This window comes from Peromyscus eremicus, chromosome 8a (assembly GCF_949786415.1).
Source record: "Peromyscus eremicus chromosome 8a, PerEre_H2_v1, whole genome shotgun sequence".
NCBI lineage: Eukaryota > Metazoa > Chordata > Mammalia > Rodentia > Cricetidae > Peromyscus > Peromyscus eremicus.
In genome coordinates this window covers 85987518-86012906 of record NC_081423.1, presented here as the reverse complement: position 1 = coordinate 86012906, position 25389 = coordinate 85987518, and the positions used below count along the sequence as shown (strand labels likewise).

Below are 25389 nucleotides of genomic sequence, written 5' to 3'. Positions count from 1 at the left end.
TCAATAGCATCTTTGGATCACCTGCTGGGCAACCTCATCTACATGCCTCCACCCCTCTGAACCATTTTGTCTTTGCCCTTCCTTGCTGAGGGGACCATAGCTTGTTACTGAAGCCCCCAGCCTTCACTGCTCCCCAGTGAACAGCCCTGGTGTCCATGTGAGGCATCAGCCCTTCATTTCAGCCTTCTGCAAAGCCCCCATGCTCGCTTCTGTTGGGTGGCCAGAACTAAGACAGGTCTAGAACGAAGGCTGGCCAGTGTAAAGAGGAGGAGGCAGCTGCTCTGCAGCTTGTGGGTTCCCCTGATGAGTGGGCAAGGATGAGCTCTGACAAGCTTCCTTGAGCTCAAGGCCAAGACAGGGATCCTGCGGTGTGTGCCTCGGAGTGAGAAGTGACCCCAAGCAACCTCAGTCCTTACTGTCTGACCTCCTGGAGCTTCTAACCCTAGGGGGAAGTGGTCGTAGTGTTCTGTGTGCAAACATCTCCCAGCACACACAGTCTTGTGCAGGAGGCTGAGGACCATGGCAGTCAGCCACACTCTGTGAACCCTCTGTTCTAGGACTCCGCTGCAGCACAGGGCACTCCAGCCACACATGTCAAAGAGATCTCTGTTTCAGTATCCTTAGCTTCCTGGGTCTGTCAGGAAAGCACTGGCCACCCTAGGGCCTCCCAACTTCCTGCTTGCTTGCCTATGTGTTCTCTCCCTCCAACACCTCCACCCCCACCACACACACACACACACACACACACACACACACACACACACACACACACAACCCAACCAGGCACTGTTATGGACTCCAGTTTGTTAGGATGAATAAAGGATCCAAATAACAAAGCCCAGCAGTGTTGTAAATGGTAGTGCACACTTGCACTTCCAGTGTCTGGGAGGCTGGAGCAGGAGAGTCATTACAAGTTCAAGGAGAATTTTCCCTACATAGTGAGTCCTAGGCCAGCCAGAGCTACATAGTGAGAGCCTGTCTCAAAGCAAGCAAACAAACGGTCTGGGATTGTAGAACTCTTGTCTCATACACATAAGGCCCTGAGTTTCATCTCTGCTGTCACATAAACTGAGTGTGGTCCTGTGATCCCAGAACTTGGAGATAGAGGCAGGAAGGTCAGAAGTTAATCCTCTACTATACAGTGGGTCCCAGACCAGCCTAGACTATGTGAGAGCCTGTTTCAATTTAAACAAACCAACAACGAAGACTCCAAGCAAACAAAAAGCCAGCCAGGGTGGTAGCACATGACTGTAATTCCAGTACTTGGCAGGAAGTTGTCATAATTTTGAGCCAGTCTAGCCTGGTCTACATATTGAATTTCAGACCAGTCAGAGCTACAAAATCAATGAGACCCGATCTCATTGATTTAAAATAAAAGCCTGGTTGCATAGTCAGTTAAGGTAACTGTGGGTGGGAACAAGAGGAGGAGCCGTCCAGTCTCCAAGCTGAGGCAGAGACTGGCAGGTAAAAGACACATCTGGTCTGGCTCCAGAGTCTGCAGACTTAATCATGGTGCACTCCAGTCCCTGGGAAGGATAAACAGCAGACCTCCCCGGCCTGCGTTCACCCAGCAGCCAGGGAGTAAGCACCCATTCTTGAGAACCGGAGGGGCGTATGGAAGCGAGCCTCTGCCCTGCCAGGGCTCCAGGCCTCCCTGTGAAACAGATGCCTAAAAACCAGTGACAGGAGGCCTAATTTGAGTGATTCACTCCACGTGGGTGTTGGAGGAAGGCTTTGCAGAAATACTGTAGGCAGGGTTGGACACTGGCCAGACGGCCTCTCAAGTGTCCCTGACTCCTCCCAGGACAAGAGACCCAGCTGGACCACAGAGCAGTGAGCCCATGGCTGATGGCTCCATTCACCGTTCACCCTTGCGTCATTCATTCATCTCAAGCCCCTCTGGGATGGAGATGCTTCATACAGGATAGTCAAAAAAAAAAAAAAAAAAAAAAAAAAAAAAAGCTTGAAAGAAAAGTTGCAGCCTCCCGCTGGGGAAAATAAGACCACAGAAGCAAACGGAAAGCCGAAAGGGGCAGAAGGGTTTGCTAGGACTGCAATTTCCTAACCGAGTAACGCTTGATACCTAAGGGAGAAAAGGCTCCTGGGCTAGCTACTTTGGGGAAACAGACTAGACAAATAATAATAATAATAATAATAATAATAATAATAATAATAATAAAAGGACCACTTCTGCAGTTCACCTGGTGCCACTGAGATTCCAGCGAACAGGGGTGACTTCTAAATTTATTTGACCCTAGAAGCCTTTCCCAGCAGGATCATGTAGGGCTGGTGTGACGAGACACACTTTGAGACATAGTGCTCTGACCCAAATGATGCTCAGAAGAGCTGGGGGTGGGGGGTGGGGGTGGGGCACAGAAGCCAAGCTGGGATAAGGGAGGCTTTGAGATGGAATTTGAAAAGGCTTTGGAAGGTCACAGGCAAAAAGAGGAAGGATGAGAAGAAGATGGGATCATTGTTTAAGGCAACAGCTGGACATCAATCTAAGAAGAACATTCGATAGCCACACCTCCCACAACCTACAGCTCTACTCCTAGGCAAGTGTCTTCAGAGAACTCTCCTCCAAGTGCACGGAAAGATGTGTGTCCGTGGAAGAAAGTGAGCAGATACAGCGTCTGCTCCACAGCTGTGAACATGAAGGAGATACAGAAGGATTCAGCAGCAGAATGCAACTTAGAAACATAATACAGTAAGAACAAAGACACATGTGGTGGTTCACACCTTTAGTCCCAGATCTTGGAAAGTAGAGCCAGGTAGATCTCTGTGAGTTCCAGGCCAGCCTGCTCTACATAATAAATTCCAGGCCAGCCAAGGCTATACCATAAGACTCTGTCTCAAAAAGAAGAGAAAAATCACAGAAGACCGCAGACAAGCTAACTCCATTTTTTAAAAAATTCTAAAAATAAACAAAGTGAAAAATGTAGTACAGGCACTCTTGTCTGGAGACACTTTTTATCTTTTGTTGTTGTTATTGCTGTTTGAGACTGGGTTTCTCTGTGTGGTCCTGGCTGTCCTGGAACTTGAACTCAAAGATCTACCTACCTCTGCCTCCCCAGTGCTGGGGTTAAAGGCATGTACCACAACACTCAGTTGGCTTTTTTTTTTTTTTTTTTTTTGGTTTTTCGAGACAGGGTTTCTTTGTGTAGCTTTGCGCCTTTCCTGGAACTCGCTTTGGAGACCAGGCTGGCCTCGAACTCACAGAGATCCACCTGGCTCTGCCTCCCGAGTGCTGGGATTAAAGGCGTGCGCCACCACCGCCCAGCTTCAGTTGGCTTTTTAATCTTAGTCATGGAATAAATGTGCAGGGGCTGGGGCGACTGCTCCCTCAGGAAGCTTTGCAAGCAACAGCCAAGTGTGGTGGTAACTCCAGCACTGGGGATGCATTGACAGGACTTCCTGAACAATCTAGCCTAATTAGTGAGCTCCATGCCGGGTGAGAGACACCTGCCCTCCCCGCTCTAAAAAAAGACGAAATTCAGAATGTGGTCCCATCCAGAGGGAGGTGGTGGTGGGGTGGGGAGGGAGAAGCCTGTGGGACAGATGTAGAAGTTCTGGTTCTTCAGGGTGTGGGGAAGTTCAGGGTTTCATCTTGTTATGACATCCCATATATGATGTGTTTGCTGTGTGTGTGTGTGTGTGTGTGTGTGTGTGTGTGTGTGTGTGTGTGAAGTGCTGTATAATAAAAAAAGAATATTCATTCACCAGTTCTCAGCAGAACAGCTGGTGTCTGTGTAGGATACATATCAGCCACATTATTAGCATATCATTTCTTCTTGTCTGTGATCCTCCAAGCAGTTCACCAAGGCCCTCTTCCCTAAAAGACGGATGTGCACAGCAGCCCAGACTCCCAGGAGTCCTAGCCAGGCTTATTCACCACACTTTGCAGGACTGAAATGACCGGTGCTTCAGCCATATTAAACCTGCACAGACCAGCCCAGGAGCCCCAGTAAAACTCCCTGAAGCCACATCTGACATGCCCACCTGTTCCCAGGAGCCAGGGGCTGAGCAGGACACCAGGACACAGGGTCAGGCCAGTGTCCTCACTGAATCACTAGCATCCTGCCCTGAATCACTCCCACTCTGGTTTTCAAATAAGGTGATAATTGAGACACACCATCACAGGGTGTATGGCTTTCCCCAAGCGTGGCCCTTTCTCTAGAGCAGGATGACCCGCATTCTTCCTGGTACTGAGTACTCGGACAACCCTCGCTGTACCGGAATGACCTGCACACCACCCATGATCAGTCCCTGTAAGCTCAGCTCCTGTGTAGCGGGGACTTCTCAACTTCCCTGACATCACACTGCTCTTGCCCTGTTTTACATGGAAGAAATAGAGGCTCAGAAATTTTCAAGTAACCCTTCCCCCCAAAGTCTGGGAGCTACCAAGTGACAGGTCTGAGACGTGCCATGTTCCCTGGACAGCTCTTCTTCAAATGCAACAAGAGGTGTGTGTGTCCATGAAAGGCTAGAAGCTCAAGACTGGGTCCTGATGAGATCGTGGGTGAGGGAGATGCTGTTCAGTGGGTGGGAAGCAGCTAAGCCCCACTAGAGCTTCTGTGGAGGAACCTTGAGTCACTGGCCCAACAATCACTAGAATGACTGTGCCCTGCATCCCTCAGGTTACAATATGAGGCTCACTTGGGTCACAGAGACACAAAGCAGAACCTATATCCTCAAGATCTGAGCCCCTCTTTGGGAGAATAAGATAGATGCCCATGAGATGTGACTGGGAAGCCAAGAAACAGATGATAGTATCAGTCGATCTTGAGGAGGAGGACATTGGGGGGAGGAGGGAACACGCCTGGAGCAGAAAGACTGAGCCTCTGTCCAGCAGGGCGCATTCAGCACCATCCCTTCAACCTAGGACCTGTCCTCAAGATGTCTTGTGTTCTGTGCTGCCTGGCAGGGGTGGGTAGAGATGAAGAAGACCCGGACCCACTGAGGCTCGAGGAGGGGCTCGGGTGGGGCAGGTGCTGGTGGAGGGCTTCAGTGAGGCAGCGGTGGCAGCTTCACTTTGCAGAGTGGACAGGAGTCCTCGCAGCCTCCCCAGGAGAAGGTAGGGACATGCACAAAGGCACGGGGAGGTGATGCATCATAAGAGCCACAAAACGTCCAGTGAGATTAATGATGGCAAATGGGAGGATTACTCACTGTGTAGACGCCAGACCCTGTCTGTCTCATATGTTATATGCTTTAATCCTCATGATCCCCGTTTTACAGAGGGAAAAGTTGAGGCTCAGAGAAAATAAGGTCACCCAGATACATAGACAGAAACCCAGGACTGTCCTCTGGAGCTCTGCTCTATTCCTTGTAAGTGAAAGGAGGCTAGAAGAAAAGCAGACGTCGGTGGAGCTGGGGTAGCCGGGAGGAGAGCCAGGCAAGGGTTGGATGGTGCAGGGTCAATGTCAGCCTCGGGGTTAGAAAACACTGCAGTCAGGTGTGTTACCTGGTGATGTCACTGTCCTTCTGATCACACCATCTAAAACCACAAAACCGGCTAAGCACCGGGGAAGGCCATTTGAAACAGAGTGCCAAGATGAGACCCAAGATTAGCAAAGAGAGCCCTGAAGGGGGAGGGAACAGACCTGGGACAGTCCCCAGCACTGCTGCTGAACAAGGGATTCACGTGCTAAGGTGAGAAGCCTAGCTGCAAGGCTGGAGTGGGGACCAGGTCCTCTCCCAGATTCTGTGCTGGGAGAACCTAGATAGACCCATTTTCCCATCCAACTTCCTCAGCCTGGCCAGAGTGTGTGGGATAGGACTACTAAATGAAGGCTCACTCATTAAGTACCAGAGACTAAAAACCTTTACCTTGGATTAGCAAATGTCAATATTCGAATTCTACTGAGCTCATTGACCTGAACTCACAGGAGCCATGTGCTGTGTGTATACATATGTGTGTGTGTGTGTGTGTGTGTGTGTGTGTGTGTGTGTGTGTGTGTGTGTGTACAATACTAGCTTCCTATCTGGGAAAATTACCAATTAGGTTTAGTTAGTTCTTTAAAGAGTTCATTCTAGAAAATGGTAACATGGACAGAAAGAGGCCCCTGGCCTCTACAGTGTTCATCTTTCCATTGTCCCATGCTGGACACTTGGCCAAACCTCCAGATATCCACAGCCCCTGCAAATAGCCTGCCTGACCTCTTTTTGGGCTATCAGCAATGTGGCCTCCCCCTGTAGGAAAAACCTCAGGCAGAAACCTGCAGAGCTCAAAAGGAGGTTCACAGTCATCTGGGAAGGAGTCCTGAGACACTGGGATGCCTGCAGCATGACCAAGGTGGGTGTGGACCCTGGGGGTATGAGCACTGGGACTCCAGACTTCTGGCTCCATAGAGAGGGGCACAATTGTCAGACAACAGAGCGGAACCCTCTGCCTCAAAGGCCCGGGCAAGACCCCGCATAACTTGGGCTAAAGGTAATTCTATGGACCACAGGACTAGAGAACAATGCCAAGAAAGACCTGAAGGGCAGTGGTTCAAGGTAGGTTACCTCTAAAGGACTGTTCTGGAGAAAGGAGACTCCAGGAGAAATATATCCAGTCCTCAAATGCAAACTGAGAACTCTCAGTGATGCTTATATCCCCGGAGACCAAATGAAATCATCTGGGCTTAGATTAAGTCCACAGATTGACCTTTAGGGAACTTCCTGGCTATTGGGGTGGAGTGTAGTATCACTGAGAGGCTGTGAACCCTGGAGGGCCTGGCTTCCAGCAGTCAGCATTATAACTAGGGCTGAGGTCTACTGGCTGAGAAGCCTTGGGCACTGAAGTGTGGTTCTCTCAGGGCCTCAGTTTGTCACCTGTAGAATGGGGAGAAGAAGAGTACATGCTTCCAAGACCATTGGGGATAATGTGTGTGATAGTCTCTCTGTGCACATGAGGCTGAGGCTGGAGCATCCGGATTGACGACTTGCTAACTACTAAATCCCATTCCCAGATGTTCACTTTCTGAAGTCAGGGGCACTACTACATGCCAGAGTCATGGCCATCCTGGAAGGCTCCAGAATCTCTCACCCTGCAAAAGCTTTCACTGAGATGGAGGGCCACTCAGAGTGGATTTGGATGTTCTCTTTGCTCAAGTCAAGGGATCGGTGGGGTGGTCTCTAAGGTGCCAACCAAGGGCAGGAGTTGAGAGGTAAGCTGAAGCTTTGCAGGGTAGTGGGTAGGCTGCCCTCCTTCCCTCCCTCCTCTCCCGAGTTCTCTTCCGCTTCTGTTTTCATTTCTTAGGTTTTTATTTTTATTTTTTGTTTATTCATTTATTTATTTTGACACATGGTCTCTCTTGTCACCCTGGCCATCCTGAAACTTGCCATGTAGACCAGGCTGATCTTGAACTTACAGAAACCTGCCTGTCTTGGCCTCCTGAGTGTCGGAGTCAAAGGCATCACATGCATGGCTCTCCTCTCCTTCTGGACAAAGATCCTACCACGGGACAGCCGCGGTGAAGCGCAGCCCAGGCCTAGGCCGGCTCTCACCCAGGGCTTTGCTAATAGGAAAGCCTGGGCCAAGGGAGGCCACCCTGTGTGATCCTGAGCCTGCCTCCTCTGCTCCCCCCACCCTCATGCCACCCTGAACCTTGCAGGGTGTTGCCCTACAGTGGCTTCCGGAATAATAGCAACTGAGCCGGAGAGAGGGGAAGGGTTCCTTGGGCACTGGGTGTCACCTGTGAAATGGCATCAAGAGTCTAGTTAGCTCCCAAGGTGAGGGAGGTGGGACAAAACAGGTGTGTTGGGGACCAAGCAAAGGGAAGGCACAGCCATCGAAGAGTTGGTAGAGTGCTCGCCCACCCAACACCGAAGAAAACCAGGAATAGCGGTGCATGCTAATCCTAGTACTGGGAGAGTGGACTCCCGAGGATGAGAAGTTCAAGCTCATCCTTGGCTATCATGTTGGAGACTTTGTCTTGAAAGAAAGAGAAACAGATTCCCAGGAGGTAGGATGCCATCTTCAAGTTTACACTAAAGCACATCATGAGGGCATCCCTGTAAACAGCATGCCCAAAGACAAGGTTTCTGAGGACATGCAGGAAGCAGATGATAGACACCGAATACACACACACTTCCTCCAACCCAAAACTGTTTGCTCAGAGTTGCTTCTCTGAAACAGCCATTTTTCTCCCCGATTCACCCATTTCCTCCGTTCTTTCTTTTATAGAGGCAGATTCTCATTGTACAGCCCAAGCTGGCCTCAAACTTGCGATCTTCCTGCCTCAGCCTCAGCCTCAGCCTCAGCCTCAGCCTCAGGGATTACAGGCACACTACCACCATACTGACAAAGCATATTTTGCTGCCCAGCAGTAGTGGCATACACCTTTAATCCCAGCACTTGGGAAGCAGAAGCAGAGGGATCTCTGAGTTCGAGGCCAGCCTGGTCTACAGAGCGAGTTCCAAGACAGCCAGGGCCACCACACAAAAAAACCCTGTCTCAAAAAACTAAAAAAAAAAGAAAAAAAGAAAGAAAGAAAGAAAAAAATGTATTTTGCTTTTTCATTTTTGTGTGCCTTGCCTCTTTTCAGAAAGAATTCAGCACAGCTGGCAGCCAACATCCTGTCTGAAGACAAAAAATATTTATGGAGCATCAGTAGCCGCTACACAGAGACCAAGCATGGAGAATTCTAGATGCACTAGGCATGGGGTTTGCCTGCAAGGAGTTTAGAATACAAAAATGTTTCTGGATAAATAGCAGAGTGCAGACTGAAGAGCTGGACCCAGCAAAGGAGGGCACAGATACGCTGCTCAAGGTCAGCGTAGGTGTCAGCATCGGGCACCAAATGCGGCTCTGGGTTCCTAATGGCCAGGACATAAAGGAAGCATGCTCTGTAAGAAAGGGGAGAGCAGCCAGGTCTCTCAGCGGGAAATAGTGCCGAATACTTAGCTGTGAAAGTCAGGTGGAAGATCAACAGCCCGGAGACACCACCTGAATTAATTCTGAGGCGGCGGAGGCAAGATGGCTTATCCGAGACCTGAGTTCATTCCTCCAAACCCACGGAGAAAAGTTGGGTGTGGTGGTGTGCCTGTGACCCCAGAGCTGGGGAGGCAGGAAAAGGAAGATCCCTGAGGCTCACTAGCCAGCCCACCCAGTCTAATAAGTAAGGCTGAGGTCCCAGGGAGAGGCTGTGTTTCAAACACCCAAGAGAGTGACTAAGGAGCGACACCTGAGCTTGTACTCTGGCCTCACACTCCAATGCATGCGTGAACATACTCTCCCCCACATATGCATGCATAGCTCCCCCACACACACACACACAAAGACTGCTTCTGGCCCACACAGGGTGAAGATTAGGCTTCAAGGAGGAAAGGGGAACCACGAGGGTGATGGTACTGTTAGCAGGCAGTAACCCTGGCGGTCATTGACTGCCTTCCAGTTAAGAAAACAAAGGCCCAATGATTGACCAAGGTTAGCCCTACTTAGTCCAAGGGTAACAAAATGCTCACATGACTACACTGTACCATCCCAGCTGGAGGGCAGTCTGACCACCTCCATTGACAGGTGCCTGTCCCCAGTAAGCGTTCCTGGACTCCTTAGAGTGGGATCTCTCTCTCTCTCTCTCTCTCTCTCTCTCTCACACACACACACACACACACACACACACACACACACACACACACACACACACAAGTAGCGGTTCTCAAGTTGAAAGTCAATTGAGATCTGGCCTCAGAATGATCTTTTGGAGAACAAGGTATTACAGGAATAAACAGCTTCCTGACTAGGAAGTCCTCTTGCAAACCTGAGTGGAGGCAGAAGAAAGGGCATGGGCTCCAACCCTCCTCCCACCGTGTGTGGCCTAGGTGACGTAGCTGCTCCTCTTTAAGCTCGGAAGAATATCTTCTAGCTCCTGTAGGTCTGCGTAGACCACCACACAGCATGCAGTACCCAAGGGCACCTGCCTCTAGGTCTTGCCAACTTTAGATGCACAGCATGGGCTGGGTGAACATGGAGGAAGGGCACATAGATAGAAAAACTCTGCAATCTAGCTGAGAGAACACAGAGAGAACGAACAAGGGCCAGGGGAATGGACATGGCGGAGACATCCCAGCATCTAGAATAGCAGCAGCAGCCTGCTCAGGTGAAGGAAGGTCCCATTGCCTTAGGAGACACTGATGGCCCTCTACACTTCAGGGCTGTCAGCTGCATGACCCGAGCCAGGCTAGACCGGTGCTGAGCACAGCAGAAATAAGCCCTGGCCAACCTGGGGAAGGAGTCCTCCTGCCTTCTCAGAAGTCCTCCTTCCTCCATCTCAGAAGGAGGAAGTGGGAGAAGCCAGCGAATAAGCACAGGGGCTCATGTTCTATTTCATGTTGGGTTGGAGGGAGGAGTTGGCCAGGGTTTCTGAAAGGCATGTTGTATAGGTAGGTATAGGTCAAAACAAAACAAAAGGAGTCTAGACCGGAAGTGGGGAGCCATGGGAGGTTTCGGAGGAGTGGAGTGACACCCTCAGAGAGCCACATTATAAAGTGTGGAGAAGCTAGAGAGAGGCCGCATGCTGGTTCACATGGTCGCAAGTTCCATTTGCATTCATAGCAGGCACTGGAAGATTGGTTTTCCTTGCCAATCCAGCTGGCTCCGATAGATAAGTGGGACTCTGCGCCCAGGGGCAGGTTTGGCAGAAAGGCCCTCCCAGCAGACCTGGGCACGGGGTCCTGTTACTCCCATCCCCCTTGCCAACACAGGGACGCACACTCTCCTCTAGCCTCTCCAGCCCAGCTTGAGGAACAGGGCCGGGCTGCTGTGGGTTTTCTTGGTATTCCCTGGGGGTGTTTAGATTTCTTGATGACCTCAGGCTTCAAAAGAGCCCTTCCAGCTGCCTACCTTGCCCTCACATCCCTCACCTCCACCCAGACCTCCTACCCCAGCTCTCAGTGGGAATCAGGCCTGTAGGCTCTGAGTGGACCTCCAGAGCCGAAACTGGGGCATGCCTGCTGTCACTGGGTCTTAAACTGAAGCAAGGGCTCTGCTCCCTACAGATTCTACCCAGAGATTAGAGGTCCACTGCAGCTACTCTTTACCTCGTATGGGTAGGGGATGGGGCTTTCGGTCATCTTTCTAGCAATGGTAGCTGCTGACTCTGGGGGTACTGACATTCTGAGCTCTTAGCAGCCCCACAGGCAGGGAAGGTGTGTTACTGCCCATTTGGCAGATGAGAAAACTGAGGTCTGGAAAGGTTGGCAACTCAGTCAGCACCTTGCAGCTGCTTGAGTGTAGAGTTTATGGTCTGCACCTTGCCCTGGAATCAGTTTACAGTTTTCCACCGGGCACAGACACCTCAAATATCTGCTGACTCTGCACAAAGCATCACTTTGGAAGAGGAAAACTACGTTCAACAGCTCAGGTTCCCTGGCCAGGCCCTACCTGGAAACTATCTCTCACTCTGATTCCTCTCTGTTCTCCTCAAGCACAGCACACTTCTGGGACCCCATCCTTCCTTCAGATGTGTGAGTGTGCCTGACATTTCTGGAATTCACTCCACATACATTAATGAGGCCATTTTGAGAAGGCTTGCCTCAGGGGGAACCAGAGAACTGTCTGCTGTCCCCATCCTGACCCCTGCCAACTCTTGCCAGCTCTACTAACCAAGCTCAAATAAGCAAACGGGGGCTGCAGGCATGAGCACCCCTACCCCTGCCTGCCCCGCACCCCTACCCCTGCCTGCCCCATACCTTTCTTGGCCCCTGAACCAGAAGTAAAGTACCTGGAGCTGAAAATGCAATAGAGACTGTCAGAGTCACCACGCCGGTCACCAGGCAGCCAGGTGAGCTGTGGGGCACCCAGAAAAGTTAGTTTAAGGGAGGCCTTGTGGGGTTCCCACCCTCTAACACAAGGCTGATCCTACCAGAACCTCTGTGGTGTGAAGGCGGTAATCATACTTCCAAGCAAGATGGTCCAACACAGAGACTTCAGCCTCTAAACAGCAGGCTTGGTCTCTCACCCCTACTGACCACCAGGACCCAAACCACAGGACAAGAAGCCAACTGGAAGGTCTTCACAAGCAACCATAGGACTCGGCACTAAGGGGAAGTGGAGAGCTGCTACATAGAGAAGATTCTAGAAGTCTTCAGCCCAGATGACTTAGCTATTCTCCCGTGGAAGCAGTGTGGAGACCCAATGGTCCTTCCCAGCATTTCCCTCTTCTACTCGGCTCCATCGGCCTGTCCTGGGGGAGTCCTCATGGGACCCTAATCCTCTTTCCCATTCCTTCCTCCTCTCAGTGACCTAGCATTCAGTACAGAGGAGTCACTAAGAAGAACCCTATTTGGAGCTGGGACATCACAGGTACCAGGCCCGGAGGGGACGCGGTGGAAGTCTCTTCTTTACTGTCGCCCCACATACCTCCACCCCCCAAAGAATGTAATTAAGCAGCAGGCTTCGGCCAGGAGCCTAGCTTTCTGTCTTCCGTCTATAAATCACCTCCTGAGTCATCCCCTAGCTCCAGAAGCGACTTCACCTTATGCTGGGGCTGCTCCAGCAGCCAGTGCCCAAGCCTACCCCTCCCCACCAGGCTCATGTGCTCTCTTCCTGTGGCTTCAGAGTTTGGGAGACTGTGGGGTGTCAGGAGGTTTAGAGGAGACCCAGCACCTCTGCCCACTGGGCAGCAAAAAGCTCAACTTCCTCTACTTTTGATGAAAGTTACGAGTCTGTGGGCTCTAATGCCAAGCATTATGGGACAAGGAGAAATAAGAGTCATGCAGACCAACCTGGGAAGGTTTCTTGGGAGAAGTAAGCCCGGATTCAGGACCAGACAGAGGTTCAAACATTGAACTGTACTTCCTGTCTATGGGCAGCATTCTAGGAGCTTATATTCGATCACCAATGTTCACAAGGTAGAAGATATAACTCTGTTTTTCATATGGGGAAACTGAGTCTGGGAGTGGCCGCTTGGCCTTGGTTACTATGTGAGCCAGCAGCCTGGAGACGGAGGAATGGAATGCTTAGGAGAGATTTGGAGGTTCATCAAAAAGGCTTGGCAGTCGTGGGGCAGGGGTTTGGGCTTTGGGCAAGTACACCAGCTACAGCCGTAAAGGGGTGCACTGTCTAGGCAGGTCCCAAATGTCTGCTGTGGAGTCCCCATCATATGCCTGGGACACTGAGAAGATGGACTGAACACCCCTCAGCATAGTCAAGGGCATGAAGCCCAGAGAGAGGCAGGGACCTAACGCACAGAGAAGGACAAAGATTCACCCTAGGTCACACAACCAATGGGTGGTAAGCTTAGAACTTAGACATGAGTCTCTCCACTCCCAGCCTGAACAATTTCCAGCACCTCAGTGTGAATATATATATAAATAGAATATATAGCCAGACAGTGGTGGTGGTGGCACATGCCTTTAATACCAGCACTTGGGAGGCAGAGCCAAGCAGATCTCTGAGTTCGAGGCCAGCCTGGTCTACATAGCGAGTTCCAGGACAGTCAGGGCTACACAGAGAAACCCTGTCTCAATGCCCCTCCCAAAAAAGAAAATATGTGGGGACCCAGCCTTTGAAGTGGGGTGCTAGGTAGAGGTAAAGGAGGCCCTTCTCTTCAGCAGCTTTGTAGGAGGCTGCTGGATTTAGCTGTCATCCCCCAGCCTCTGCATCCTCCAGCAGACACTGAGTTCTGTAGTGACAGGATGGGAGAAGTTTGCTTGGACCTTGTTCCTTGGGAATTCTTACCTGGGACACCCCCCCTCCCGCCCACCCCACCCCCACCTCACCCCTTGTCTGCCTCTGGCCTCTTTAATCAGGGGTGGAGCATGAGCCCAGATGTGAGGGAGTGTGGGCCCTGGAGAGCTCTAGCTAAGTTTACAGCAGGGCAGCTTTATAAAGGCCTAGACTCCCGAGTCACTTCTTCTGACATCCAGGGTCCCAAGACCTCAGAACCTCCTGGGTGGAGAAGCAGGTCACGCTCAACTTTTACCTCTTGGTCCCAAAGCTGTCGATAAGACACTTAGAGATTTGGGGGAGACTTTCCCCTGACGGCTGTGTCTCCCCCCAAACCCCCCGCCCCATGCCTTCCTCCCTGTATATTCCAGTAGGTTCTTCCCAAGGACACAGCTCCCAGTATTAGTATAGCCTTGGACCTGTTTTCTTTTTTTTTGTTTGTTTGTTTGCTTAGCAATGTATGATGCCTTCAGAAGGATACCAACAGATCTACCACCAATTGCCCTCCCTTTGCAGCTTGAGGCCCCGCCCACAATAGAGGTGGGCTGGGTAGGAGGGCCGTGAACTCATTTTCAAGGGGCCTGCATTCATTTCCCCCAGACGAATCCCCCAAGGCAAGATCTTCTCTGGAAGGGCGACCACCCTGCTGAAGCTTGGCCATTCGATCTGGTATCTCCCAGCTGTCTGTCTGTCTGTGGGATCTACAGCCTCCAGCCAGCTCAGCTCCTCACCAGCCCAAGCCCCAGCTGTAATTCCTGCCTGTTACAAGTGTTAACACCTGGCCTGGGGCCTTCCTCCCCCGCAGTCTCCAGGTGCCTGCCTCCCTGGGCCCAGTCTACTGACCCCCACTGGGGGTTGACTGAACACGTTCCCATGCCTCTGAGACAGGCAGGCTGTTGGGTGGGTGTTGAGCAGGGGAGAGGCAGCAGGATGTGACACATGGAGAAACTGAGGCAGGGCTTAAGAGAGGCGCTCGGGTGGGGGATGGGCTCTGGGGTGGTGGAATAAGAAGAGCCCAGGTGTCCTAACAGGCTTGGAGTCCTCAATGAAACATCTTAAAACTGCAAGGTTGGGTGGGCTGGTGATCCTGGGTAAAATGTGAGAAAAGTGGCCCAGGAAGGGGAGGGGTCCGTGGTCTTCAGTCACCCAGCGTTTTATCAGACGTCTCCTGTGGAACACAGCTGACACAGGGCAAGGTCCTAGGAAGATAGTTTTCCCAAGAAAGAGAAGGACAGATTTCTGTACCCCCAGCTAGTTAGCACTGACAAGGAGAGCAAATCGAGCTTGCCGCCGTCACTGGTTCTACCCAGTGAGGCCACTACCTGGCTGGGAGGCTCTGCAGCACAGGGCTCCCTTCTGGACTAAGGGGCCTCTCTCAGATCCCCTTCCTCATCTGCTTTCTGTCAGTCTTGGGGCCCAAGAAAGGAAGAGTGGAGATAGGTGACTGGGGGTGGGGGGTGTCTTCCTTGAGGTGATGTGGACCGAAATCCCAGCTAAGTGATTTCCCCTGTAAATCCCTCCTGGGGAATGTGTGAGCTGGGTGGGCCAAGGAGGGCAGGCAGTGATGGACTCAAACGCTAAAAGGACTGGAATCTGCCTGCCTGGGGGCGGAGGGGGGAAATCAAGAATTTGAGGCCTCCCCACTCTCCAGCTCCAGCCCTGAGAAGGTGATTCATGCCCCACCCCGGGCTCCAAGACTTTCCAAAAGGAAACTGCAGAAGAAGGAGGGTCAGTGGCCATAGTCCTCAAGCAGACAGGGCACACTGGTGCCAAGGAAGGCCCTGCCCCCACTCCAGCTGGGAGCCCAGGCCAATTGTGTCTGCAGCCACCTTCTGAGACCTCCACTTCCTGCCTGTCCTTCCCCTCAGGGCCATGGATGTCCACCAAGCACCCCATCTCAGGTGTCCCTCACGCCCACAAGTCAGGTGTCTGCAAACACGACCACAGACACATAGCCACTGGGACAAAACTATGCCACTGGCGCTTGGGGACAAGATCAGAAACAGGCCTAGACACAGCCCTCTCCCAGGTATCGATTCAAGGCTCACCCTCATACTTCCAACCACAAGCAGGTCATGTCACAAACACTAATATCATGCACAAAGACATTTGCTGAACCTCCTCCCTTACACTATCAAGAAGGCATGCTTTCGTGTGCAGGGGCTTACATCAACACATGCACAAACAAAACACAGATTCAAACACACATATTGTCACATCCAGCATCACAAGCAAAGCCAGGCGGTCCCCTTCACAGGCGGTCCCCTTCACACAAGCAAAGATACTTCTAGACTTCTGTCTCACAGCACGAATCAGCCACTTGCTGATACCTGTGTGCAGACACAGCTCACCCCGCTATGGGCCATTGATCCGCTAGGCACCGGCCACAAGATTTCACATGCACAGTTGCCTGGGTCTCAGGCACTACCAACTCTTACCCACAGAGACACACTGGTGCAGACATACTTCTTAGGGTCATAGACACAGAACACACACTGCACCACATACACAGAAGTAACCATAGACACGGACAAACCAGCCATCCCTATTTAAAAAAAAAAAAAAAATCCTCTCTCTCTCTGGCTCAGACAAAGCAACCACCTGGTCCCCCCTCGACCCCCAAACAGGCCATGTGTGCAGCGTTATGTTAGGGCTTGGCTCGGCCTTCTAGGTTCTCCTAGTATTGCTTCTTGTTGGTTGGGAACCTTATCTAGACATTCCTGGACACCGGCACACACAAACCCCACTGCTACCACCTCCTAAACCACTGGCACTGCCCCAGGAAGTGCTCTCTTCCAGTTCACAGAACTAGGAAGCCCACTCTTCTCTTTCGTCCATGTCATTTCGAGGACTCTAAGCATTTCTTCCTGTGCATCCCCAGGCTCCCAGAGAAGGTAGAGCATTGCCTTGGCTGGGGGATGGAAAAAGAGTCAAGAGGCAACCTTCCTCCGACTGACAGAACCCCACCCTGGAATTCCTGGCTGCCCCCAGCATGCCCAGGCTCTGTATACACCACATGGGAGGCCTTAGACCAGCCCAAGTCCACAGGAAAGAAAGCCTGTCTGCCCTTGGGGTGTCTGCCTAAGGAGCAACTCCTAGTCCCTCTAAATAGACCCTTGGCCAGGCCATGGCTTGGGCGTTTGGGTTCATGACTGTCCCCTCCCTTAGCCCCCAGATATCCCCCAAAGCAGCTGGAAGAGTTGGGGTGTGGCCGGGCATCTCGTAGGCTCTGGCCTCATGTTGCAGACTTGCAGGTAGCAGGCAAGGCATTCAGGCAGCACAGTCACCCTGGTGGCACTCCTCTGTAACTTTCACCCCAGGGGCCAGTCTCCTTCTCACTCCCGGGTCCCAAATTCCTCCTCCTCACCTCCCACCCCCAGGCCGATTGCCGCTGTCCAGGAGGGGAGGGTTCTTTTATTAAAGTTTTCCGGAATGCAGGGGGCTGGAGACTGGGATAGCTGGGGTGTAATTTAGAAAACTGGTTTTAGTGTCTTCCCCAATAGGACCTGCGGAGGGGGAGCAGCAATGGGGTTTGTAAAACAGGGGAGTCCCTGGAGCGGGGGGGGGGGCTCCCAAAAGGCTGTTTATTTTCCAGTGAGTCCCCTCACACACCAACCAGCCCCGAAGTACTCCGCCTGCTTTCCCAGCCTTATTTACTAAAATGCCTTTTGTATCCGTATTTCTCAGGGACAGAATTCCCCTTTCCCTCTCCCTTTCTCCTCCTTTCTCCGTCTTCCAAAAGCAACGAATTTGACATGGAGAACTGGGTTTTCCGCTCAAAGAACAACAAACCTATCCCTCCCAAACAACTACATTTTCAAAGATCCCTTTTCTCCGGGATGGACAAGCAAAGAACGAATACACCCGGATCAGCAATGGCATCTAGGACCAGCAAATTCTACATTCACTTCAGAGGCTCAAGAGTGGGGAGAATCTGGTGAAATGCCCCCCAAGTCCCCTTTTGGGATCCCCAAAGCCCTTAGGATCTGAAATAGGAAGGCAAACGCGAGTATTGTGGGAGAAATCTCTTGACCGAGACACCGAAGAGGTGGGGTGGCGAAAAAAGGACAGAATAATTTTGTCCATGTATAGACCCTAAAATGGAGAAGAGGAGTGGCCGGGCCCCAGGGAGAGCACAGAAATCCAAATGTAAGCAAACGAAGGGTCTCCGGGCCCCCCAAATTAGAGTGGGAGAGGGTGTAGACTAAGGATGAGAGATCTTCAGGGGTAGAGAGAGCCCTCCCGCCTCTGCGGTTGGTAGCAGGGAAAATGGTGATTATCGGGAGAAGCCAGGAGTTGGATTCGGTAGGCAACACCAGCAGAAAATCCAGGAGGGGTGGACGGCTGGGGGGCTGGAGAGAAGCAAGGAGAAAGGAGCCCTAGGCCTGCCGTTGCCCAGACCCGGCCAGCGCCCCCCACCGTCCCCGGGCGCGGCCGAGAGGTCGGGGCCTCAGGCAGACAGGAGGCAAGTCTTACCACCAAATTGGGTAGCCGGCGAGGACCCTGGTGCCACTGAGCAGGAGGCCGAGTAGCAGCCCGAGCAGGTGGGGCTCCATTAGAAGCAGCGCCGAGGAGGAAGTTTGCCGGCGATCATGAAGAGGGGGAGCGACGCCCCCAATAGTTGGAACAAAGTCCACTTGAGGTTGGAAATGACTTTCGGGCTTGTCAGAAGCGCACCTCCACCCGCAGCCGCCCCCCTCCGGAGCCCAGCGCCGAGCAGCCGGGTTTGAGGATGTCAGCGAGCAGCCAATCAGCGCCCGCGGCCTAAGGTAAGAGATGAGTCTGTAGTTCAGCCTGTCAATCACGCGCCCCTCCCTCCCGGCCCACAACTCCGGCTCTGGGAAGGGCATCTCCCGGCAAACTTGGGCAAAGCCTGCGCCCCGGGCGCACGGAGGCCTCGGGAGGACCCGGCACGCTGGATTCTCTGGCGGCCCGAGACGCTCCCTCCCCAGACCACGAGAGCCAGGTTTAGGGAGCTGGGGCTTTGACCCGGCGTTCACGTGGTGAAGGGGTCGGTTTGGGTATTGATGGGTGGCTCCCTTTTCTGTCGGGGAACTGTGATCCCTTGGGACTTGGGCCCGTAAGAAATCGAGACTAGAAAGCAAGGGGTTGTTTGCAGATCGGCGCGGCTGGGATCAGGGGCTTGGGAAATGCAACCCCTCCCAGGCTCCCGCCTTTCCGAGCCCGCGAGCTGGCGACCGGGCCAGCAGCCGCGGGTCGCTTCCAGGGTGTCCGAGGGGCGCACGGGAGAGTCCGCGGAGGCTCGAAGGTCTGACAGCCGGCGGCGCCGGGGGACAGAACTAGTGTCATTTGAGTCTTTTGTCAAGAGTCAGATTGGTATCGCGACCTCCTGCAGCCTTTGCATTTCCTGCAACTGACACCAGCCGCCGTTAGCATTTCCTGCGGGAGGACTCGGTCACTTTCTCCTGCTGGCCTGCAGGCCGGACCTCAGGAGCACCTGCAGTCTTCTTCGGATCTTGGGATGGAACCATTTGGGACCAGTGAAACACGGCAGCCCTGCCTGGTAGTGCTTGGGGCCATGCCCTATGTCCAGGTCTTCTGACCTGCATTTCTGGTCCTTCTGCGGAGGAGAAAATAGAACCTGGTATTTGGTGTTCAAGCGTTGTCCCGTGCAGACCCCAGATTCACCCCCATGACCTACTGTAGCCCATATGCAGGGGGAAGCGTCCAGGCCTCAAAGGGGCCTTCTTTCCTATTCTCCAATGCCTGGGAGTTAGGTCTAGACCCTGAGTGATGCCTAGATGATGGCCAGGTTGTTAGGACTCAGTCCCCTCACCTAGGTACCTGCCCTCAGCCTCTCTCCCGGGCTACAGGAGACACTCAACCCTTGAAATGCTCCTGGCTTGGGATGAAGAAAACAAGCCTGAGGAGAAGCCTTGGTGGGACCTGCTCCCCAAACTGTGTAGAGGGCTAGAGAAGGAGCCCACCCAAACCTGCCTGACCAGGAATCCACTCCCCCCCCCCATAGGGGTGGACAGGATTGGGGGAAGTCCTACAGGGGAGCAGACATTCCTAGCCTTTGATCCGAGTGGCTGGTGCCCACAGCTCGGATCCACTGCCCCTGCTGGTCGGCTCTCGGCAGGCGGCTGCTTCTGGTGTAGGGAGAGCGAGGAACTGGCCCCTGGGGGCACCAAGGGTCGGGAGAGCCGCCTGGGCTTGTCACTGTTTCTGCGCGTTCCTATCCCGATCCACGGCTGGAGGGGGTAGAGGGAGAGATGAAAGAGGGGAGGAAGGGGAGATAGAGAGAGACAAGTGGAGAGAGACACTGAGACAGAAAACAGGGGCGGGGGTGGGGTGGGACAAGCTTGAGCTCCCAGACAGAGGAAGGGGGGTTGGGGGAGAAAGAGGAAGGTGAGAAGTAAAGCGGGCTAAGGAGCAGCATGGTAACCCCCCACCTGCAGGGTAGATGGTAGTATGATAAGCACCCCTAGAAATGCCCCCCAGGGGCTGGGCATTCCCAAAAGATGCCCCCTAGGTTCTGAAGTCCCGATTCTGGTTCACCTGGGAGGGTAGTGGGAGGGGGCTGCCCACTCTGCGGGAATGCAGAGCCCCAGGGCTGAGCCTTCAGTCAAGAGGGAGCTTCCACAGGCTCTTGGCTACTAGGCACCCTTTAGCTGAGTACTGGATTGCGGCTCCTCCCATGGGAGGGGGTCCTCATAGTTTGCTGAACATCGATGTGGGTTAGCTCTCAAGCCCTGCACCACAGCTTGGGGTTCCGTAGCCCAACACTAGTGTTTCTGAGAACCGGGAAATTGCCTTCCCTTGCCTCTGACACACTACCGTGGTGCGGAGGCAGGAGCTAATCTGGATGACTTCTGAGGGTCATTTAGAGCCTGGAGATTCATTCCACAGGTGCTAGCCCTAGAAGGTGGTGGCAAAGGCTCTTGGTGGCTTTGGGTGAGATGTTGGTTGCCTGAGAGATGCGTGGGAAGCTGTCCTGGCGGGGCTAAAACTGGTCGTTTCTTGAAGGGCTGTGTGCATGCAGGTGCCTCTCACAGGCATCCTAGAGCCGGAGGCAGCCCCAGGTGCTGTTCAGCGGGTAGGAAACAGAGGGGAAAGCGCAAGAAGTAAGGGAGGAGGGGACCAGAAGCGGGGAGTGGCCGCGCAGGTTGCCGCCGCAGAGAGTCGAGGCCTGCGTGGGGATTTCCCCCCACTTGAAAGTTCCCCAGAGGAGGGGATTCCGGAGTCCTTTCGTCTCTCTTGCCAGGTGTCCTTCCTTCAACACAAGCTTAATTTTCTTCCTCCTGCCTGCGGGTGGTAACGCAGGAATGGACCCTGCCCAGGCAATGAGGGAGCCCCCTTGCCACGAGTATCTCAAAGAAACCTCTCCTCTCTGATAGGCACCCCAACCTCAGGGTAGGCTGCCCATGGCGGGAAAGGGTTAATCTTACTCCAAAACCAGCTAGTGAGGGTGGACACTTGAGGCTCAGCCCTGGACAGGAAGGGTGGTCTCCTGGCTGAGGGAGGGGAAGGCAACCGGGGCCCGGGACCCGCAAGCAAAAGATGCGGCACGTGGGAAGCCTGCGTGCTGTGTGTGACTGACAGGGACTTCAGACCTGGGATGGGGACCCCCACCCCCCACCTCTGTAGCTGCCCGGAGGTTCCTTTTGAAGTGCGCTCCCTCCAGGAGCCTTCGGTCAGCAGCTGTGTATTCTGCGCGGCTCCACCGGACCCCTGCCGAGCCACCTCGAAAGACAAAGAGTTCGGCAGCCAGGCCCCCGCCCGCCCTCACGCGGCTGCCAGTCTGTCGCGAGGAGAGAGGAGGAAATCTTCCACCCAGGCACTGACTGCCATTCATTTTGGCTGGGCCTGTTCTCGGGAGCCCTGCGGGATGGGGGTGGGGGCTCAAACCAGCCCAGCCCAATGGGAGGATGGAAGAAAGGGAAAACCACTGTGGGCAAGCCGGGAGGCATCGAGTGCGAAGGTCAAGGGACTGGAAGCGGAGAGACTCTCTCAGAATAGCACCAAAGGGACTGGGAGACTCCGAGGCCTCTGACCTGGAGAAAGGGGTCTCTTAATAGCACTAGGAGCCTCCTGGAGGCCACTGGAATGCTGGACCGCAGAGGGTGGCCTTGGAAGTAGGAGGACCATGGCGTGGCCGGCAGAAGCAGAAATTGATTGGGCACGATCCCATTCACTCAGGCCCCATCCTCGGAGGTGGACAGACAGAAAGCCTGTGCTTTCTGTGTGCAGGAAGCCTGTGACTTGCATACAGACAGCAGAGTAGGGGACCCGAACACCCCTCCCCCCCCATGCGGTGTCTGTCCCAAGAGCTCAGAGCCTCTTCTGTTCCTGCCTCCCGTGTCCCCCAGAGAGGAGGTTCTGAAAGAAGGCTAGTCAGGTCGCCTTGGGTCGTAAGCAGCCTAGATATTTGGGAATCCTGGCTAATGAGACATCGTCGTGAGTGAATTACCCTAATCTACTAGGCAATCCCTGTTCTTACCTGGGGATCAAGTGTGCCTGGTTCCTCTCTCCTCCTCACCCGGGAGTCACCTGGAGTACTTACAGATCCTAGAGACAGTTGGCAGACTGGCTAAGGTGGCACAGGTTGGCATCTCTGGGAGTGGACCCAGTGATGCTTTGGTGCCTTTCACCCACAACAGCTGTTCTTTCTTGGTCTAGGTCTACCAGACCTCAAGATGCCAGGTGTCCCCTTATCCCAGTGATCGTCCAGCAGCAGCCCCAGGGCCCGGGGTAATTTGGAAAAGGATACTGAACCTGAGTCCTTGTGAAATGAAGGGCAACCTCAATAATGGAAGCAGCTGCCCCCAGCGTGTACCCTTAGTTGGGATGTGGAGATAGAACTTAAATGTCTCCCAGGGAGTTGATAACATTAAATGTTAATGCAACAGGCTGCCTGAGCTAGATGGTAAAGGACTCCGACTTCCTTTTTCTCTGGGATGAGGAACGCTTCTCTCCTCCTATCCTGACCTAGTATCTGTGAGGAGCCCAGAGCCCTCTCTGGCAGGACTTGTTCAACACTACACCCACCTCAGCATCTCTTTGGAGAGTCTCCCCACCCCTGTTAGTGGCCAACCCCTACCCTATGGCTCTGACCCTCTGAGCCAGAGGGGTGGTTTGAAAGAAAATAGCCCCCAAAGGGAGTGGCATTATTAGGAGGTGTGGCTTTGTTGGAGTAGGTGTGGTCTTGTTGGAGGAAGTGTGTCTTTGAGGCAGGCTTTGAGGTCTCATATATGCTCAAGATACAGCCCAGTGTCTCAGTTCACCTCCTGTTGCCTGCAAGATGGAGGATACTCAGCTCCTTCTCCAGCACTATGTCTGCCTGCACACCACTCTGGCACACCATGATAATGGAATAAACCTCTGAAAACATAAGCCACCCTAAATAAATTTTTTCCTTTTCTAAGAGTTGCAGTGGTCATGGTGTCTCTTCACAGCAACAGAAATCCTAACTAAGACAGCCAGCAACTTTCTTTTTTCACAAAGCCCCTAGCACCCACGTGAAGTCACACATGGCCCACACCAAGCCCATCTTCTCTGTGCTTCTCTTTACTGCTCTGAAATCAGGAGAACTCTAACCCGGAGAACAGGATGGGCTCATGGTGGCCCTGTATAAACACTGGTGACAGGCCTAGAGAGGGCACTGAGGTCTCCGATGGGAGGGCCCTGGGTTTATGTTCCTTGTGGTCTTTCCAGGCACTTAATGCTCCCTGGAGATGTGTCCACCCCAGCTACTGTAAAGTAGCTGCCTTGCCTGCTGATTTGAGGTGAGAAGGCTTGGCCACCTTGGAAATCACTGCCACCTGGAGGTCTCTGAGGTTCGGAGACCGCTCCAGGTACATTGTACCATCTCTCTCTCTCTCTCCTCTTTCCCCTTCTCTTTCCTTCCATCTCCGTTTCCTGCCTTTCACCCAGAACCCTGAACCTCAGGTCTGCAGGCCTCAGCTGCCCAAGGCTCTGGGCATGAGCCAAGGCCCATTCCTGGCTCCATCATGTACCTCTGTGTGTGTGTGTGTGTGTGTGTGTGTGTGTGTGTGTGTGTGTGTGTGTGTGTTGGGGGGGAGCGGCAGATCACACACAGTCACTCCTCTGTGGCTGTAGTCTTTCTTGGCTGGGATGTGAGAGCCTTTTTTTCTGGCTCACTTGTTTGCAATCCAAGGTGGGTGGCAGTCATCTTTGGTCTCTGCAGTCTCTAGCCTCAGCCAACCTGAGCTTTATAGCCCTTTACCTGGGCTCTGCACACAGGAATGTAATCAGCAAACTGGCTGTGTGCTGCTACAGAGTTCCAAGATGTTCTCTGTATAGGTGCTTTGTGTGTGTGCCTCCTGCATAGCTTCAATGAGAGGGCCTGTATGTGGGCAGCCTCCTGGTAGGCATTCTTGAGTCCCAACAAGGTTTTGAGTATATGAGGCTTGCCATCTGCTGGGGAGAGTCATGCCCCACAGGATAAATTAAGTGTTTCTAACCAGCAAAATTAAGAGCTGGAAAGATTCTTGGGAGAAGACTTTGACAGGGGCACTATAGGAAAATGGAGTAGAATAAGCCTGCTGTTATCCCAGGAGATGGCACAGACATTTTCCCAGCATGCTCTGCTTTGCACCCTCCAAGAGCTCTGCCAACCAATCATTTCTCCACACACCAGTATGGCCAGCAGCCACTGCCGGAACCTGAGGCTGGACCAGAATTGAGCTCTGGGCCCTGGAAGCCTGAACACAAGCAAAAGGTTCAGTGGGCAGTCACTGGGGCCCTGGCTGCCTCACCAGCAATGATCCCGGAGCAGATGTTTGTGGCTGCCACACGTGTGGGTGGGTCCTTGGGCAAAAGAACCCTGCTTAGCATTGCTCACATCCAGCCAGCTCTATCCTGCTGGGATTTCTCTTGTCTGTTTAGGGAGACCTTACCTGAATGGTTGCCTTACAGGCCAGCTGCGCCTCTTACTGTGCCAGCCTGGGCCATTCCCTGTGTTCTCTGAGCCCGTTCCCTCATTTGCAACGGTGGTACCCGCTGTCTATGAAGTGGTACCTGGCAGGAGCTGAGTGATTAGTAAGCTTCCTTTGGGTTCCCTTTTTTAATTAAAAATATTAAAATTTATTTATTTTATTTTTTTTGTATATGAGTGTTTTGCCTGCATGTATGTATGTGTACCATCTACATGCTCGATGCCTGCAGAGGTCAGGACCCTGAAACTAGAGTTCCTGATGGTTACAAGCCACTGGTACATACATACATAAATCAGTACATACATACATACATACATACATACATACAAAGTATATATAATACAAATACACATATTTAAAGGATTTATTTAGGCTGCAGAAGCCCGTTTGTTCTCCCCCGCCTGGCTCAGAGATAAATCTTGACTAGTCTGAGTCAATTTGCAAGGGTTTTGGGCTACGCTGACTCAAAAAAGACACGAAGGGAAGCCAGCGGGAGGATTTGAGATTTCTAGAAAGCATTTTGGGGGACTTTTAAAATGAGGCAGAGGGAGAGGTTTCCTGCTTTGAGACACTGTTGGGTCTTGTTAGGTCTTGGTGGGATGCTATGAGAACAGAGAGTGAGGAAGAGACCATAGACAAGGAGGAAGAAAGATGCGGAGCCTCTCAGGCCGTTGCTAAGACAATAACTGCCCGCAGAATCCTGCCTTGGCAACTTCTTGTGATACAGGAGGATGAACGTTCCTAGTCCCGTTTGAGGCTGTTCTTTGCAACTAAGGGTAGCCTTGAGCTCCTCTGCAGTAGTATCTGGGATCA

At 52.8% G+C, this 25389-nt stretch overlaps 1 protein-coding gene across 1 annotated transcript in view; it reads right to left on the bottom strand.

Moving 5' to 3' along the window:
* Wnt3 (Wnt family member 3) overlaps positions 1 to 18210 on the bottom strand; it is a 44074-nt gene extending 25864 nt beyond the window's left edge. The window contains exon 1 of the mRNA XM_059269760.1: positions 18131 to 18210. Within this exon, the coding sequence (XP_059125743.1) occupies positions 18131 to 18210 (80 nt within the window). The remainder of the gene's footprint in view (positions 1 to 18130) is intronic.
* Positions 18211 to 25389: the final 7179 nt, after the last annotated feature.